The following is a 16,791-nucleotide window of genomic DNA, read 5'->3' on the forward strand; positions in this document are numbered from 1 at the left end:
CCACACAAACAAAAGGACCGCACCAGGGGGGGCCCCGTGCCTGCTTTGACAAAAAAAAACCCAGGAGCTGTGCAAAAAAGCGAATAAGCCCGTGCAACCATTTTGTTTCATGGCTGCTCGCTCGACATGTTTGTCCGGTCGTTTTTAATTTATTTTTTTCGCGGGACAATTTCGACCGGTCCGGACGTGCTCCTTTAACTGCCCCGGCAATGAGGCCTCTCATCTTCATCCATTCCCACCCCGGCCTGGCAGGCATGGGCTGCTTTCCTGGGCTTACCTCAAAGGGCTTAGTGACTGCCTTCATGAAGATGTTTAAATCAAATTGGTGTCTATATATAGTACAGTGTAATATAAAGGTTTAAGTGACGGGTTGGGTACGCACCGTTACCGGGTAGATTGGGCAACGGGCCTCATGCTGGAGGAGGGCGGTTATGAGTCAAGGCCCCCCACGGATCGGGCAGCTGTAATCAGATATATTACACTGTACTGGAAAACAGTAAAAATCAATTGTAACTATTGTTTCGATGTAAAGCTTTCGTGACTGCAGGGATTCATCTTCTTGGTTCTTTCGGTAAAGTCACGTAGAAGGGAAGTATTAAAATAATATAAATAAAACATAATAAAATAATTCTCACGACGTTTCGGCCACAACGCAAGCAGCCGTCCTCAGGTGAAGAATTAAACACCAAGCATGAATTAAACACCACCAAGATTGGAGCTTAAATATACGCTCCAAGCTTGGTGGTTTCATTATTCCCCTGAGGACGGCTGCTTGCGTTGTGGCCGAAACGTCGTGAGAATTATTTTATTATGTTTTATTTTTATAATTTTATTACTTCCCTTCTACGTGACTTTACCGAAAGAACCAAGAAGATGTAACTATTGTATTCGGTTATAGTACTGTGTGATTGGGACTTAATGCAACAAAAAAACAGCTTGGTAATCGAGTGAGTGAAATTTCATTTTGGGTTTTGGCCGAATCCAATTCCTCCCCGCCACGTTAACTTCTACGTAAACGACGAAACTGGAGTTTCGCATTCCGTGCCGTGGTTAATTATCATTTCGTTAATTGGAATGCGAGTCCCGCTTCCTGTGAAAGTCAGAATTCCCTTTCGTCTTCACTCCGGGATCGAATTCGTGCGCCTCGCGTAACATGGCGGGCGAAGACCCTTCAAATTATTATTTAAACAGATGTATGACAACACTGTTGTTGACACACGCAGACAAGCACGAAGGACAATCCGAAACGTGTAGTGTTTGTACTAATTTCCGGCGGCGTGTCGTGTCTTTCGGGGTTAATTTAAATGAACCCCGCAATCCCTTAACCCTTGAACCCGAACTCCAACCCCACAGCCTCGGTCATCATGTAGTCCGCGGCCTTGACTTTCAATAATTGTAGCCCTTTCACTCGGAACATTTATGTATTCTTGAATACGAATCCGCCAATTAGAATATATAACAAATACGACTTTACATAAAGCAGAATTTGGCTCGGTGGATGGAGCCAAACGTCTGCAGCTGCTAAACCATCTGCACGAACATCACCACCATCACCATCCTCACCACCATCACCATCCTCGCCACCATCATCATCCTCACCATCACCATCAGCCCAAGCACATTAGCATCACTGCCATTACCACCATCACCATCCTCACCACCATCACCATCCTCGCCACCATCACCATCCTTACCACCAACATCCTCACCACCATCACCATCCTCACCACCATCATCATCCTCACCATCACCATCAGCCCAAGCACATTAGCATCACTGCCATTACCAAAATCACATTGCCACTAACATGAGGCCCAAAGTCGAAGATCCCCCCGATAGCCTCAACAGACTGTAGGGGCAAGTGCTGTTGGCGAGCAGCACCTATGAAGGCCGGCACAGCACACGAGGGGGTGGGTGGCCAACACCACGCCCGGCCGCCTTTGTCTCCCTTGTGGAAATGTTTACGAAGCGCACCAGGTACTCATTTGTGGCTGAGTTGATCTAGGGGAGGACCAGTTCAGACAATCGTCACCGGTGTTAGCCGTGGAGTGGGAAACAAATTCGGGTTACCGGGTTCGTAGTGCAGCGCGCTAACCGCTGCTCCACCGCTCCCCACATCAACACCACCAAAATACCCACAACCACCACCATCACTACCATGACAACACCAGTAACATCACCACCACCATCACCACCTCAAGCCCCACGCTTCAAACCTCACTAGAATCAGGCCATCGCCTAACACCCACCGAGCGAGCCAGAACGAGATGCACACATTACAGCACATGGCAAGAGAGGGGGGGGGGTCTCCTTAATTTGCGAGGGGTCTCCCACTCATCATCACCCAAGACAAGCCCACGTGAGATGAGACAGCCGACTCCATGTGGAAGTCTCTCCCCCCTCCCCTCCTCTCTCCAACGTTGCTCGGCCACCCACCAAATCTGCCACCCCCCTCTCTCCCATCCCTCGGATAGGCCCCCTTCTTCCTCTTCTTCTTCCTCCGCGGTTACCGGCGAAGGCGAGCGAAGCTGCGCTGGGCACGGGGAGTGAGGAGGGAGGTGGCCGGGGACACCTGGGCACCACCAGGGCACCACCAACCACAACCACCACCACCAACACCACCACCAACACCGGGCTCCGGGGGGGGTTCCGGGCGGCACCGAGAACCCGCCGGGCTCGGCAGGGATCCGGATCCACGGGCTTGAGCGCGAAAACGAACGCCTCCCATTGGCCGAGAGGAGGTGGAGGGGCTAAGCCGCCTCGGCACGCGATTGGCCGGGCCGGCAAGGGCGGGGGAGGGAGGGAAGGCGCCAGGCGGCGCGTGATTGGTCGAGGGGAGAAACGGTTCTGGGTTTTTATATTTTTGTAATTTTGGGGTTTCTCTCTCTTCCTGGTTGGTGGTTGGAATCAATGAATGATATCGATTTGTTGTCGATTAGTGAACGGTTTGCGTGGTTTGTTTCGGGCGCACGATACATTGAATCGTTGTGTCAGGAGCCATAGTTTTATTTTGTGTCGAATGTAATGGGCTCACGTCGACCCCTACTCCTCCAGCCACTAGAGGCCGTTACATTCAGCACAGATATATCGGCGATATGGAATCGAATCGCAATGATTCATCGACTCTAGAGAATTGTGTTTACTGGGGGGAGGGCGGTTATGGGGCATTCATTAGCTACAAGCTTCGAGAACTTCATATCAACATTCGATTTTTTATCGATTATTACAGTTACAATAATGCATCGGTTTGTTTTTCGTTATTATGGAGTATGCGAATTACGTGTGCACGTTACGTTCAGCTCGAAGACGCGGACAACAAAAACTACAAAACCAGGCGGAGTCACGCGGACACCCCATACAAGCGATGCGCATCATACGAAACAACCAAGAATCGACTTTGTTTCATTCTAATCGCGACCCAAATCGAATTCGCCGCACACTTCGAAGCGTTAAACCTGAATCGACACATTTTGCGTGCGTTGATGATGCCAAAGTACCTAGAGCCGTGTAGTGTTGTACAGTGTACAAGCTGCCTTAGCCACTGGGCCCAGCCCAGTGTATGTCAGGCCCCACGGTCCTAACCAAGACAATCTACAAACACGGCTGACTCACCCACGAACGGCAGGCAGACACCACAACCAACTCATCGAATATATTCGTGAGTCACAGTGAAATGAAACGACAGATAACGACACAAGTGTTTTTTGTTGCGAGTGCTACGAGGTTGGCAAGCAGAGAAGAGTGAAGATCAATCCACTACTTGGCCCACCCGCACTCACACGAGCATGATGGAAGTGTCCGGTCAAATAAGTCGCAGTGGGGAGGCCCTCATCCTGCAGTGGATTTACAAAAAAGCCACAAATGTCACGTCTCAACCCAATTACTGTATACCGGGGACTCATTTACACCTTCCAATGTTTGTTTTTCAGCGGCACTATCTCACCCCCAGCTTATTCTAGGCACTATCATCCGCACCTGCCAGCATGCTACAAGACGTAACTCTAAACCACCGTATTAGGCAGCACTGATACATCCATCCACTGCATCGGTCACCAAATATTTCAACCAATATTTACCATTCGCACCTCGTCACAGTATGCTCGTGACATTGACATCTCACAAAACCCAGCCAGTGTCGCACGTTCATCACAGCTAACCCAGCACTGTACTTGGCGACCCACCCACGGGCATCGATCATCTCTTGACACGACTGCAGATGAATGGAGGTCTCTCTCACATTAGACGCTTAGTCTCACGGATCTCGCTACCAAACAAGCCCCCTACACCCTCAGCCGTGCGGTGTCACCGCGGGCGTGAAGAATTGGGTACCTTTATCTCGAAGACACTCTTCAACACTTATCTCTTGATCTCTTGCTACGACGAGAAGTCATTCTCCTGCCCCCTAGTGGCAACTCACATTCGTAAACTCTGTTGCGACTGTCCTGCCCAAAATAGACGTTAAACGATTTAAAGCTTTCGTGACTGCAGGGATTCATCTTCTTGGTTCTTTCGGTAAAGTCACGTAAAAGGAAAATAATAAAAGAATAAAATAAAGCATGATAAAATGTAATTTTATTTTTATTATTTTATTATTCATCTTGGTTCTTTCGGTAAAGTCACGTAGAATAAAAATAATACAATAATAACAAAAATCAAACAAAATACAATATTATTATTTTATTATTCATCTTCTTGGTTCTTTCGGTAAAGTCACGTAGAAGGGAAATAATAAAATAATAAAAATAAAACATAATAAAATACTGTTTTAATTTTATCATTTTATTATTCATCTTCTTGGTTCTTTCGGTAAAGTCACGTAGAAGGGAAATAAAATAATAAAAATAAAACATAATAAAAAAATGTGTTTGTATTATTTTATTATTTCCCTTCTACGTAACTTTACCGAAAGAACCAAGAAGATGAGACGTTAAACGTTCTATGAAATGTCGTGGTGTCTGGCACATTCAGCAGATGAATCAAATGCGGTCACCAATTACTGCACACAACTTTGGCTTTCAAGCAATCTGGCTCATTCTAGTTATAACAATTAAAAAAAGTCGGTTTAATTGAAGTGGGACACCATTTTTTGAAAGGAATATAGTTTTTTCAGGTTGATTTTGTTTAATAAGGCGAGGACTCAATTAGCGACCAGGATGTGCCTCATTTGCTAGTGATCTGCCACCAGATAAAAACAAACAAATATAACTGAGCGCACTAAACAACTCCGTGACAAATTATATTGAAAACAGTATGCAAACATTGTCATTATTAAGTACTGTCATTTTCCTGAAACGAATGTTGATTTGGACAAATTACTTTAAATAGACATTTTAACAACATTACGTTACAGAAACATGAACATGATTTAGAAACACTGTAAAAAGTGGGCAATGTCTCCCTCTCTCCACTTGAAATGTAAAGTGTTTCTTACACAAACCATGAGCCGCACCGCCTTCTTCTGGGAGTGCATAATTTCAGCAGCATTGACTCAAGACAAGCACAACTCTGGACCGGTTACGACACACACATTGTCTCATCAGCAGAGTTAGAGGCGTTCTTGAATAAATGCTGGTTAAATCCCGATCGTATTCAAGCAACCCCCCTGTTCTACGATATGGGGTCCCCACAGTTTGACGCAACATTGATTTAGGGTGATTATTGCACCAGTTATGGAAAACATATATAATTAAGATGTTAAATGCGTCGGTGGCCCTCAAGTGTAACCAATTTCAGTGATGTGCGATAGAGTTTTTGATTGATGTCATCTTTCGGAGCCGTGCTGCTGCAAGTGGTGAGAAGAGGAAGAGGACATCAATTAGCCCTCACGATATGACGCCAAAACTATAGTTAAACAAACCCCACGATCTGTCGACACCTCGTGGAGAGACCTTTACCCAATAATGTACTGGATTTGACAAAGGCAGTCCATTACATTTAAAATTGCATTGTATAAAGTGGGTGATGTTTAAACCCCATTGTGATTTGAGATCATGTCCTCACAATGTATGATGATGCAACGTGTAATGGACCCTCCAGGTTGTCTTAGGCTGATTGATCACAAACCTAGGGTAATTTTTTTTTATTAAAATACACGCTGAGTACCCAACCCTGGAATGTTGTCAGGGTTATGGATGCAATGGGTTATTGTATTTAAACATTCAGGAGCAATGCATGACGTTTTGAAGTCTCGTGTTGCATGGGATACTGCTGAGCTGCGTTTTCACCCAGAGAGTAATGCAGCAGAGTCAATTGTTGTACTGTGCTATACTCTAAGGTCTGTGGTTCCCCGCCTTCAGCAACTTGTATAATGAACAGGCGTTGTAAAATGCCATCGTAGAATCACCACGACCAACACGGCGTGGGGAGGACCCTCTTCCAGCAGACTTGATTGGGGATGTACACATACTGGACATTATTGAGTCGAAAAACACTAATATTCTCGAATGACATTCATCTTGTATTCGCTCGGTTAAAGACAACGCGTTGAGGACTTTGGACAACGTACAGGATTAATAAAATAGTATCGTCACGAACGCGAAATTAAACTACTCTTGCAGTTCGTGTCACCGGCCTGCAGAGAGCAGTCAACTCGTGGTTAATTAGCCTGAGCGCAATCGCCCACGAGGTGCATGACTTACTATTACATCGCCTCTGCCACTCTAACTTTGGCATTTCATTAAAACAATATCTAAAATAACTATTTCAATGAACCTGTCATCATACTCAGCCACGATTCTGCGATGTAACAATCCACCTAGCGCCTGCACATGAACTAATATATCGCTCCATCTCGTCGGTTGACGTGCTCTCAGACCTGTTCAATTCACTGGCCGTCACTAATTTATTATTCTTGATCATGAGCCACTTCAACAAAGGTTTGATTCTCCACAGTTCAGTGTGTTGTACGTAGCGATGATTAAATCCAGAGGGTGTCCTATTCGTATCCAGTATTCGTACCCCCTTGCTCCATCATCACAATCAAAGTGAGCGATGTCTGGTGAGTCCAGAGCTGCTTGGGACTGGGTGCCATGGTTTAAGTGCGTCGGTCACAGGGAGAAGAGATGATCATACTTCACCACGCCGGTCATTGCGGGTTGAAGAGAACACATTTTGTTTCATCCACTGCTGAGGACGCGACTGGCTGGTATGGGTGTCCCTATCCAGCACAGCTGTTAACTATTCCTTTAAACTATATTTCAAATGTTTTACCAGGTAAGACCCACTGAGCTATAATAGCTCTTTCTCAGAAGCGACCTGGCCACAAATGATAACTTAACGAAGTGGCTCATCATGTGAAAGTTTATAGCAGCCAAATGCTCAAAACTCATGTTTGTAAATGTGGAGGGAAAACCCGGAGGGCATGGAGAAAAATCCACGCGACCACGGGGAGAGAAACGTGCAAACTACAAATATGCAGGTGTCAGGGTCGGCATTGAACGGTATACCAGGCGAGGTAGTTAACATCGTGGCTAGCCTCTTCACCACGACAAATTTACTACATTTTCCTATGCGGGCGTTTATGTAATGGATCACCGCAAACTTAATTCAAATCTTCGGCAGAAGTAATTCCAGGAATTTGACAATGTGGCACTGTAGGTTAACATAGGTTATCACAAATTTGCTTCAGGTATGTTTTTTTATCTTACATAAATTTTATTTTTAGCCTTCTCACGCATATTAAACTAAGCAATTGGTGTTGGCACTGATTGAAAGGCGGATATCTACTTTAAGCATTTCCTGCAAACAAATACATGCAAATGGGCGGATACAAACCCGCCCATAGTAAACAATACAACAAATGTAAATGCTCTCTCTGGAGTCGTGGTTAAATAAAGACTATCCATCAATTACGAGGCATACGTTTGCCCCAAACCTGCCTCTCCATCACCATCATTATTCAACTGCTCGTGTGGGCAATGCGGTGCAAAAGTGCCCAAGCCACGTGTTCCTTCATCAGCACGGCCAGGCTTGTTGAATGCTTCTAGATTTGAAGCTTTCGTGACTGCAAGGATTCATACTCTTAGGTTTGTTCGGTAAAGTCCGTGACCAGACGTTATTGGCAAGAGCACTCCGTTCGAACAAATGCTATCGGATAATTTTGTTCTGGAGAGCCAGAAAGCCGAAAGACTATTAGAACAAAAAAACACATGTAAGAGAGTATTACGTGCTAAAAAGAAGGGCCATATCGCGAAAAGGGGCCGTCCATAAATGACGTCACGCACCTAGGGGGGGGGGGGGGGTCAGACATTGTGACGATGTGTGACGAGGGGGGGGGGGGTGAGAAATGTGACGTCACATCAAAATGCGCAACTTTAAATAAATATAGACAACACGTTCTACTTAATGAAATAGACTTTTTAATTATGTTTTCTCCTACAACATCAGAGTGCAGCGCCATATTAAATACGCACTACAATGACAATAGTTTAAAGCGATTTTAAGCATGTTTTGGGGGGGGGCAGAGCTTTGTGACGTCATATTTGAGGGGGGGGGTCTGACTTTTTGTGACGCCGTGTGACAAAGTGGGGGGGGGAGGCAAAATCGTCCAAAATCGCGTGACGTCATTTATGGACGGCCCCAAAGTGCATAAGCCGCGTGTTCCCTTCCTATCCGCACTGGGAAATCAAATCCGATCGTGGCTCCACCCCCCCTACCCCCCGCCCCACTTTTAATTGAAGGCCCCGGGGCCGTCGCATTCCCTAGACAGCATCGGGGGCCCGGGCCCCACGTGACGCAGGGGGCTCAGCCACGCGATTGGTCGCGGTCGTGGCCCCGCCCCCCTCCCCGCCGGCGTTGCGCATCGCGTGTGGGAAATGTAAACGAAGGGCGGAGACATCATGTGGAGTGGGGGTGGTGGGGCGGCGCTTGAATTGAAAACATGTGAATATGTAACAGGTGACGATTCGTGATATGCGCCTTCTTTTCAGCACGTTCTACTCTTGACATGTTGGTTTTTTTTCTTCTTCTAATGGTCTTTCGGCTTTCCAGAACAAAATTATCCAATGTTGGTTTGCTTAAACAAATGCTGTTGGATGTGTTTGTCTGTGAAAGCAATTGGCCGATGGACTCGGTGTGTTTTTTTCGCAACGCAATAACTGAGTTAAGACCATGCGTGGGCGAGAGTGATTGTCTACGGGGGCGTAGCTTGATCCGTACAGTCATTGTTTTTTGGGTTAGATGGGCTACGTGGTGGTTATACGCCAGAATTCGTGTCGTTCATGTTCTTCTACCAACCGGTGAAGACTGACACGTTTACAACGATCTTGATACCTTTTTTTAATACTGCCAGTCCACGCCTACGTTTTTTTTCCTCCGGTTAATTGCCCTGTAAGAGATAAGATAAAGGCATCTTTGGGACCCACCTGGACCGTTAACTCGACGACACTGGCACATGGACTGGGCAGGAGTTAAAACGGTATCAGGATTTGGACGTGGAATGGTTAGAGAAAAGATCATGTTGTTGAGATCTTTCCCTCCCCATAATTGTTTATTTTTTTATGTTTTAAGGGTTATTGTGTTGTTACTGCGCTGGCAGTGGCGCACAAGCATTCGTGTGCCATGTCCTTCCTCAAAGACATAGGCCTTCCATTGAGCTCTGGCCATGTTTACAAGATAACTTTGTATTATTTCCAGTTGAAGCATCAAATTGTTCAACTTGCCCGTATAACTAAATTCGCTGTCTTTCCCCCCGGCTTTTTGCTGTCGCTATAATTTCCTCAGTCAAAACAACATTATATATTCAGTCTCCAGTTTTCCCATCACGTGTCCAAAAACAATCAAACATCACAAACAGAAACACGCAACATGCCGGCCAACCGCCTTAAAAGACATAAACATATCAATAATTGGCGAGGTTTCAAACGGAGGCCCTTTCCCGAAACGCATTTTAAAATCTCCCTTCTCTTCGCAGAGCAATGTGTATCGACGGACGTGTTGAGGGGCGAGGCTTACGAGAGGATGCGTCTGAGCTGAGAGCTGCATGGGGATGCATGGGGGGGTGGTATTGGTGGTGGAGGGAGGGAGGGCCTCTAATGAATGGGCGTCGCTGGCAGGAGGTGGGGGTGGCTCCGCTCTCTTCCGGAGCGCGTGGCTCGACAGCTCCTACAGCAGGCACCGCCGCTGTTGCTGCTGCTGCTTCTGCTGCTGCTGTTGTTGTTGTTGGGAGGCCGTCGTTTCGAGACTCGGACCCTTTAGCCCTGAGCAGGACTCCGACCTGGTCAGTGACCTCCGCGCGGTTTGGAGGTTTGACCCCGTCCCGGTGTCGCTCCGCACTGCGGGCCGCGTGGTTACCCGCACGAGTGAAGGGTTGGAACGTGTCTTCTTTCTCTCTGGACCGTCTTCACCCTGTCACATCGACTCATTGTCATCGCGATTATGACATTGATCGCCTTCATTGTTTAATTCGATCTCGTTGGGTCAATTGGCACCGCTTGGCAGCAGCGCGTTCCGACTGCGGTAGGCAACATACAGTACACACGAAGTATATACTGTAGTGAGTACAGGACTGTGTGTGTGTGGACATAGGGGTTAACGTTGATTACGTACAGCGCAAGGCAAGCGCCGTTCATTTACGGCGGTCGCCGTCAACACACGAGGAAGGACGGGCAATTAACAATGGCTATAATGAAGACAGCTGCGTGCGGATGGAGGAGGTTGTCGTGAAGGCCCCGCAGTGCTGAAGGGACGTGCCTGGAGGCCCTTCATTCGAGACCCTGGGAGCCCCAACAAGGGGGTCAATTAATTGACACCTGAGCAGGGGGGACAGAGGGGGCTGGCAGGGGTGCCCTGGCCTTCGATTAATTAGGAGCAATAGTTCGGTCGCGCATGTCTGCATGGCTGAGAGCGGAGGAGGAGGTGGTGGTGGTGGAGGTGACGGCGACATTGGCAGCCCCAGCGCTGACAGGCGACACAGGCCGAGGGCTTCGTCCGCGGCTGCAGTAGCAGGAGGAGGAGGAGCAGCAGCAGGAGGAGCAGCTGGAGGTGACATGAGCCCCAGGAGTCGCCACAGGCTGCTGAAGGGGGGCTCCCATGGACACTGTTTCCGCAAGGTGACGCTCACCAAGCCCACGTTCTGCCAGCACTGCACCGACTTCGTGTGGGGCATCGTGGGCTACCAGTGCGAAGGTGAGTGAAAGCAGGTGGTTGGGTGATGGTGGTGGTTGTGGGTGAGCGTTTCATTTCAAATGTTAGGTTGGTGTGGTGGGAGAGGGTCACCGATTCGTGTTCTGGAGGGCTTCTCTCACCCAGTCTTGCTCAATCACCCACTCGTCGATTGCCTACTTGCTCGTCCACGTACGCCCACTCACTGACCAGTTGTGGAGGGGGGCAGTGCAGCCCAAATTATTGTTGTTCATGTACTATGCTGCCACGTCTCTACTCCCCGCCTTCACCTGCCCGCGTTGACCGGAGTGCAGAATAGTCATATTACACCCCCGCATACTCATTCAGCAGTTGATTGACAAAGGGGCTGTGAGTGTACATGAACCCACCTGTGCCCACTCAGCTGTTTAAGGTGGAGCGGAGGAGCCTCGCTCACCTATTGACAAAGTCAATTAACTGCGGAACTCTTAACCAGCTACGGTGAGGGACTCATTAACTCTCCCACGGGCATCCACAACCTATTTAAGGGAAATGGGTAGGGACCTGCTCATCGATCAACCCACAACAACTAGAATAACATTAAATTTGTATACAGCGACATCCACGATCAATGAATACCGCAAATTGCTTACCCATTTAAAGGGGGCACACTTGGCCACCCACACGAAAGTGCAGATGTGTGATGGGCCAGGCGTACCATCTCATGCCAACCAGACCACAGTGGAGGGGGGGGGGGCTGGAGGAGCTGGTAGTATCTAGGATACATTGGTGGTGGTGGTGGTAGGGGCTAAGAGGGGGGCCCTGCTGGACATATCTGGGTTCCACGTGATTCGAGAAGGGTTTGGTTGCCAAGCCATTTTGCGCAGGGTCAAATCAATTTCCACCTCAATGTCGTTTATTTAAAGCAGGTGGGAGCCCTCTGAGAGAGCCGACTGTCTTTCTTCATTCTCACCGTGATGGCAAAATGAGAACGCGAAACCCATTTTGGAAGGGAGACCTGGTTAGCCCTTCTAATGCAAGAATTTGTTTTGTTCTCGCTTACTAACGCAAACCCGCAGCAGTGGTTTGTGTTTACAAACGATGCCACGGGGTGTTTAACGTCAAATCCTGGTGATTTGCCACGTTTACCAAAAGCACGACGTGTGCTTTAGATCCCACGCTATATACCCCTGTGACATCAGGGCGCTGCTGACCCCTGACCCTGACCTTGCTCAGCTCGCTCACAGCAACCCATGCTTCCCAATCTTCAGGTGTGCGCTGTGCAGCTGAATGGAGTGGGAAACTGCCATGTTTGTGATGGCAGTGGTGGCAATGGTGGAGGCGGTTGTGGCAGTGGTGGTCTATGTGACGTTGGTAGTGGTGGCAGTGGTGGTGAGCTGCTAGCCTTGGGCGCGTTTGTTTGTGAACGTCAGCGAGGTAGGAATGTAATTGATCACTTCGGTTGCCTAACACCTTGGGGAGGTCGTTTCCTTGATGCACCTGAGTGCTCACCAGTGTATTCAGTCGAAGTGAATCAGCCGTGCTTTCAGAGACTCGCTTTTTATGGCCGCATTAATAGCTTGGGAGCAGTAGTGGCGCAGTTGTCAGCGCACCGAACGGCGCTATGAATCCCACCACCCGAGTTTGTTAACCAGCCTTGGCGGTAACAACAGCGGTGTAGCGATAAATATCAGAACTGGTCTTGGCTCCCGTATCCCCATCCCACTTACCAACTTGTACAAAGAAGCATGGTGAAGTGTCGCTAAACAACAACCCCCATGACCGACACAGCTCGGTGAGACTTTCTAGCCGTGTCTCGACAAAGGGTTGTAAACTATTCATGTGTCTGTGCTTATTTCATGTCTGCCAACGTGGCTGGGATGTGACTGGTGATCACTCTAATTCTAAAAATAGACAGGCGTAGGCATTGGCAAAGTAATTTCTACAGCAGAAACTTTCTCTACCCAACTTTTCTGGCTCAGCTGTCATTTGGGAATGGCAGTAAATCTCAGTTGGGCCCTCACCTACTTGCATATAGTTGATTTGAAGTTTCAGTTTGGAGAAAAAACCAATGTCAAACAGTAGGAACGTGGTGTGAATTAAAAAACTGCAAAGTTTTTATTTATTTTACTAGGTAATACCCATTGAGCTATATAGCTCTTTTTCAGAAGCGACCATGGCCACAAATGATAGCTCAACAAAGTGGCTTATCATGTGGAAATGTATCGGAGACAAATGTTGTAAACGCTCATTTCTAACTGGAGGAAAAAAACAGAGGACCCAGAGAAAAGTCTATGCGACCACGGGGAGAACACACAAACTCCAAATATACAGCAGGCGTTAGGGTTGGGATCGAACCCATGATCTGTATACCAGGCGAGGTAGTTAACATCTCGCCACTGTGGTGCCCCATTGATACTGATCACCATTCGCTTATTTGAGCCAGTTGTGGAAATTCCACATTCTTATATGACAGTGGTCATTTTGTCTTTAGCACAAGCCCTAATTCACTTACAGAAAATAGCAGGCTCATTTTATTGCTTGTGGCCTTATCAGTAAAAGTGAGACCCAACCCCCAAAATCACACAACTCGTATCTTTTACACATGTTCCTAAGGCCATGTGTTCTGGGCTTGTGCTCCATAAATGAGAAATAAAGACTTTAGAACTACTGTCAGGTGCTTTAGCTTGTGGTAAAAGGTGTGTGTGTGTGTTATCAGGTGTGTATTATATCATTTCCTTAAAACTCGTATTGAACAACCTGGGGGCACACATCTTAGGTACCTGTGTAGAAAATAATAAAAATATGTAACCTTGGGTTGCTTATACTTTTAAGTGGGAGGGATCAATGGGACTGATTTGTGCACCCAGCAACCTAGGCTCAATTCCTGGCCAAGGCTAACATCAGCTGCGATTGATCTCTGAACCAGTCTTTGGGTTTATCCCCTTTCACAAACCCACAATGACTAGCATGGTGAAGTATGGTCAAACAACCCCCATGGAAAACCCACGTGTTAAAAATAAAGAAGTCCGAGTCAGGCTGTGCTATTGCGTATCTGCATCAGAGGGCTTGGTAAGAGCGCTGCACAACGAATGACCTTCTGCGAGGGCACTGCAGTGGTGTCCACCCTCTGTGCTCAGGCTCCCTAGGGATCGATGACTGCGTGCGAATGAAGGGAGACGGTGCGGGGTCTCGGTGTGCGGGGCCGGTGTCGTGGCCTGACGTCTTCGTCTGAAGTCCTCATTAGCATTGGTGTTCGCGGCTTGAATTCCACTGTCGGCGGGAGTGCTTGTAATGATCGCATTTAAATTGCACCCGTCATCGGAAGAACCGCTCCAAGGCACGTTTACAGTCTGTTTTTAATATCGATTATTAATCTCGTGACGCGGGCACCGAATGCCGCGTCTACGAATTGGTGTTTTTCGATTTGTGTATCTTTGCAGCATGTTTCAGGTTAACCCATGCAGCTACTAGATTTTCTTTCAATGCTCCGTGATGTTAAGACGTCATTTACTCTTGACTTGAATTACGACCCCAATTGTGACCATGTCATTGACATCGCACGTTAGGGGGCGAACATTTTCACCCTTTCTTTCCATCTTACCTCGCCATATCACACTCTTACATTAATTGTACAACATTCAACCATTTCCCACACTTGCTCTTCTCATGAGCCATGCGTATATTTTGGAAATTCCTTATGAAAGATGGTTCCAAAACACTGGAGCTAATTTGACAGTAGTTATGTCACAGGCTCCAGCTCGATGGGTTGGTGGGACACCAGACGATGGGAATTAGTTGATCGTCATTCGGTGGTTCAGATTCACCATCATCAGCCATGTTCAATCCACTGCTGAATGATAGTCTCCCTAAGCCACTGTTATCTGTCAAGGTCATGCAATATAGCAATCCACCGAGCACTTGCACGCAAGCTGCCTGGGTCATGTATTGCATTATCAAAGTGCGCTGTTTGGTGATGACAAACGGGCATCATAGATTCTGTGACGGCGTTCACAAGAGCCGGCTGATGCGTGTTAGCATTGTGATCCAAACGCCTGACGTGTAAACAGCTGGCAACTCAATTGCCAAAAAAAGATTATACCAGCGGTAGCTTTGTTGTGAAATGCAGTTACTCATCAGTCTCTTGCAGTAGGGATTTTGTTTGTCAGCGGCCTCTAATCTAACTCCAAATGAACTGACTCCCCTGATTGAAGGGAATTGAATCATTCCTCTATTTGTGCTGGTGGTTGCTTGGAGGCATTCATTATGGGCAATCGGATTCGAGCAGGATGGGCATCCGCCTTCCGCCTCAGTCCCGGAAGAGCTGTTTTTGTGTGCGCGGCGCTGTAATCGCGTCCGTGAGCGTCATCTCAACACAAGCTGCAGCCCGCATGCCACGGTTTTCTGTGCCCGTTGCGCCAAAACCATTTTCATTTCAACCGCCTGAGCCTCGGGGCATCCATCCTCTGCTGAAGCCTGAGAACCAGGGTTAATTTCATCTGGGTCTGTCCGGGTCTGCGACCCAGAACATTTTCCTGCACCCTGAACACCACATCTAGTATACATCTCTATGGCTCTGATGAGTAACCACAGCCATTATAAGAGGTATTCCGGAGATTGTAGGCTGGAGGTGGCACCTGACTATTCGCCACTGCCAAAGGGGGGAAATGTATTGGCTGCGGTAAACCGGGAGGTGACATGTCACTCGTAACCACAGCCATAGCGAGAGGTATCCCGACACACCACATCCAGTATACCTCTCAATGTGGCTGTTACTGGTATCTTCAAGCATCGTGAACTCTGACTAGTAGCCCACAGGCCATTGTGAGAATTCTACTACTGGGTGTTGTGTGCCAGTATGCCAGTATGCCTCTTTCCATGGCTGTGGCTACCAAGCTACTGTGCTACCCTCCCGATTACCAGCGATCCAGAAAATATTTGGTGAGAAATGAAGCCATGCTCAAATCTTGAAAACGATCACAGCTCTGTCACGTAACAGGATGGACCGCCATGCTCGGACCTGCGCGGCGGTCAGGCATGACTGCTCATTTTGGAATTTTGGTTTGGAGCGTCGTTACAATACAATCTGCACGATAATTGGGTATTGCGCTGTGCATTCTGCCACTTTCGCATGCGCAGACAAAAATTCGACCGCTGGATTGAGGTGGGGGGAGAGATCAGTTCTCAGCTGCGTTGTCATGATTGCCGCGATAAAATAATGCGACGACAATTGAAAGAGATGATTCGGAAAAAGAAATCAGGTGGACTTTGTGGACAATTCGCTTCAGGAATGTAACAATAAAATAGCAAATATGCTGTTCATATCTAACCAAAAAACATGAATATATTTCGATTTGCACAGCTGCTGCAGTTTTCTCTATGTTAAACATTAGCGATGTAAACGTTCTGTGTTTTTTTCTGCTTTGGTGAGATGTGAGTCAATCTCACAGAGTTTATTGCATCATCTGAGCGCAGGCTTGTTGCAAAACAATGCCCTTTGTTTACCCACGAGAGCCTCACCAAGTCTGAGTACTCTTTTTATAGAGGGTCCTGAACCGGAACGTTTGGGAAATTTCATTAATGAGTGTTTGTCTTCTTGTGGGAGGAAGCCAGAGAACCCATCGCATGCATGCTAGAGGATAATCAAAGATTTGCACAGAATGGATTTTAAGAAGCCACTTCTAGTGCTGCCATCTTCTGGCCATCTCGCTG

The 16,791-nt window shown here is 47.5% G+C and overlaps 2 protein-coding genes across 2 annotated transcripts in view; one reads left to right on the forward strand and one right to left on the reverse strand.

Moving 5' to 3' along the window:
* Window positions 1-2,417, reverse strand: part of LOC133343520 (histone-lysine N-methyltransferase NSD2-like) — a 31,749-nt gene extending 29,332 nt beyond the window's left edge. Inside the window, 1 exon segment of the mRNA XM_061553189.1 lies at window positions 2,250-2,417. The gene's annotated coding sequence lies outside the window, so the exon portion shown is untranslated.
* A 7,674-nt stretch (window positions 2,418-10,091) lies between these two features.
* Window positions 10,092-16,791, forward strand: part of DGKQ (diacylglycerol kinase theta) — a 74,690-nt gene continuing 67,990 nt past the window's right edge. The window contains exon 1 of the mRNA XM_061553190.1: window positions 10,092-11,124. Coding sequence (XP_061409174.1) covers window positions 10,833-11,124 — 292 coding nt within the window. The 5' untranslated portion in view covers window positions 10,092-10,832. The remainder of the gene's footprint in view (window positions 11,125-16,791) is intronic.

The sequence above is a fragment of the Lethenteron reissneri genome, chromosome 17 (genome assembly GCF_015708825.2).
Source record: "Lethenteron reissneri isolate LAM-NWPU_2019-01 chromosome 17, ASM1570882v1, whole genome shotgun sequence".
In the NCBI taxonomy this organism is placed as follows: Eukaryota; Metazoa; Chordata; class Hyperoartia; order Petromyzontiformes; family Petromyzontidae; genus Lethenteron; species Lethenteron reissneri.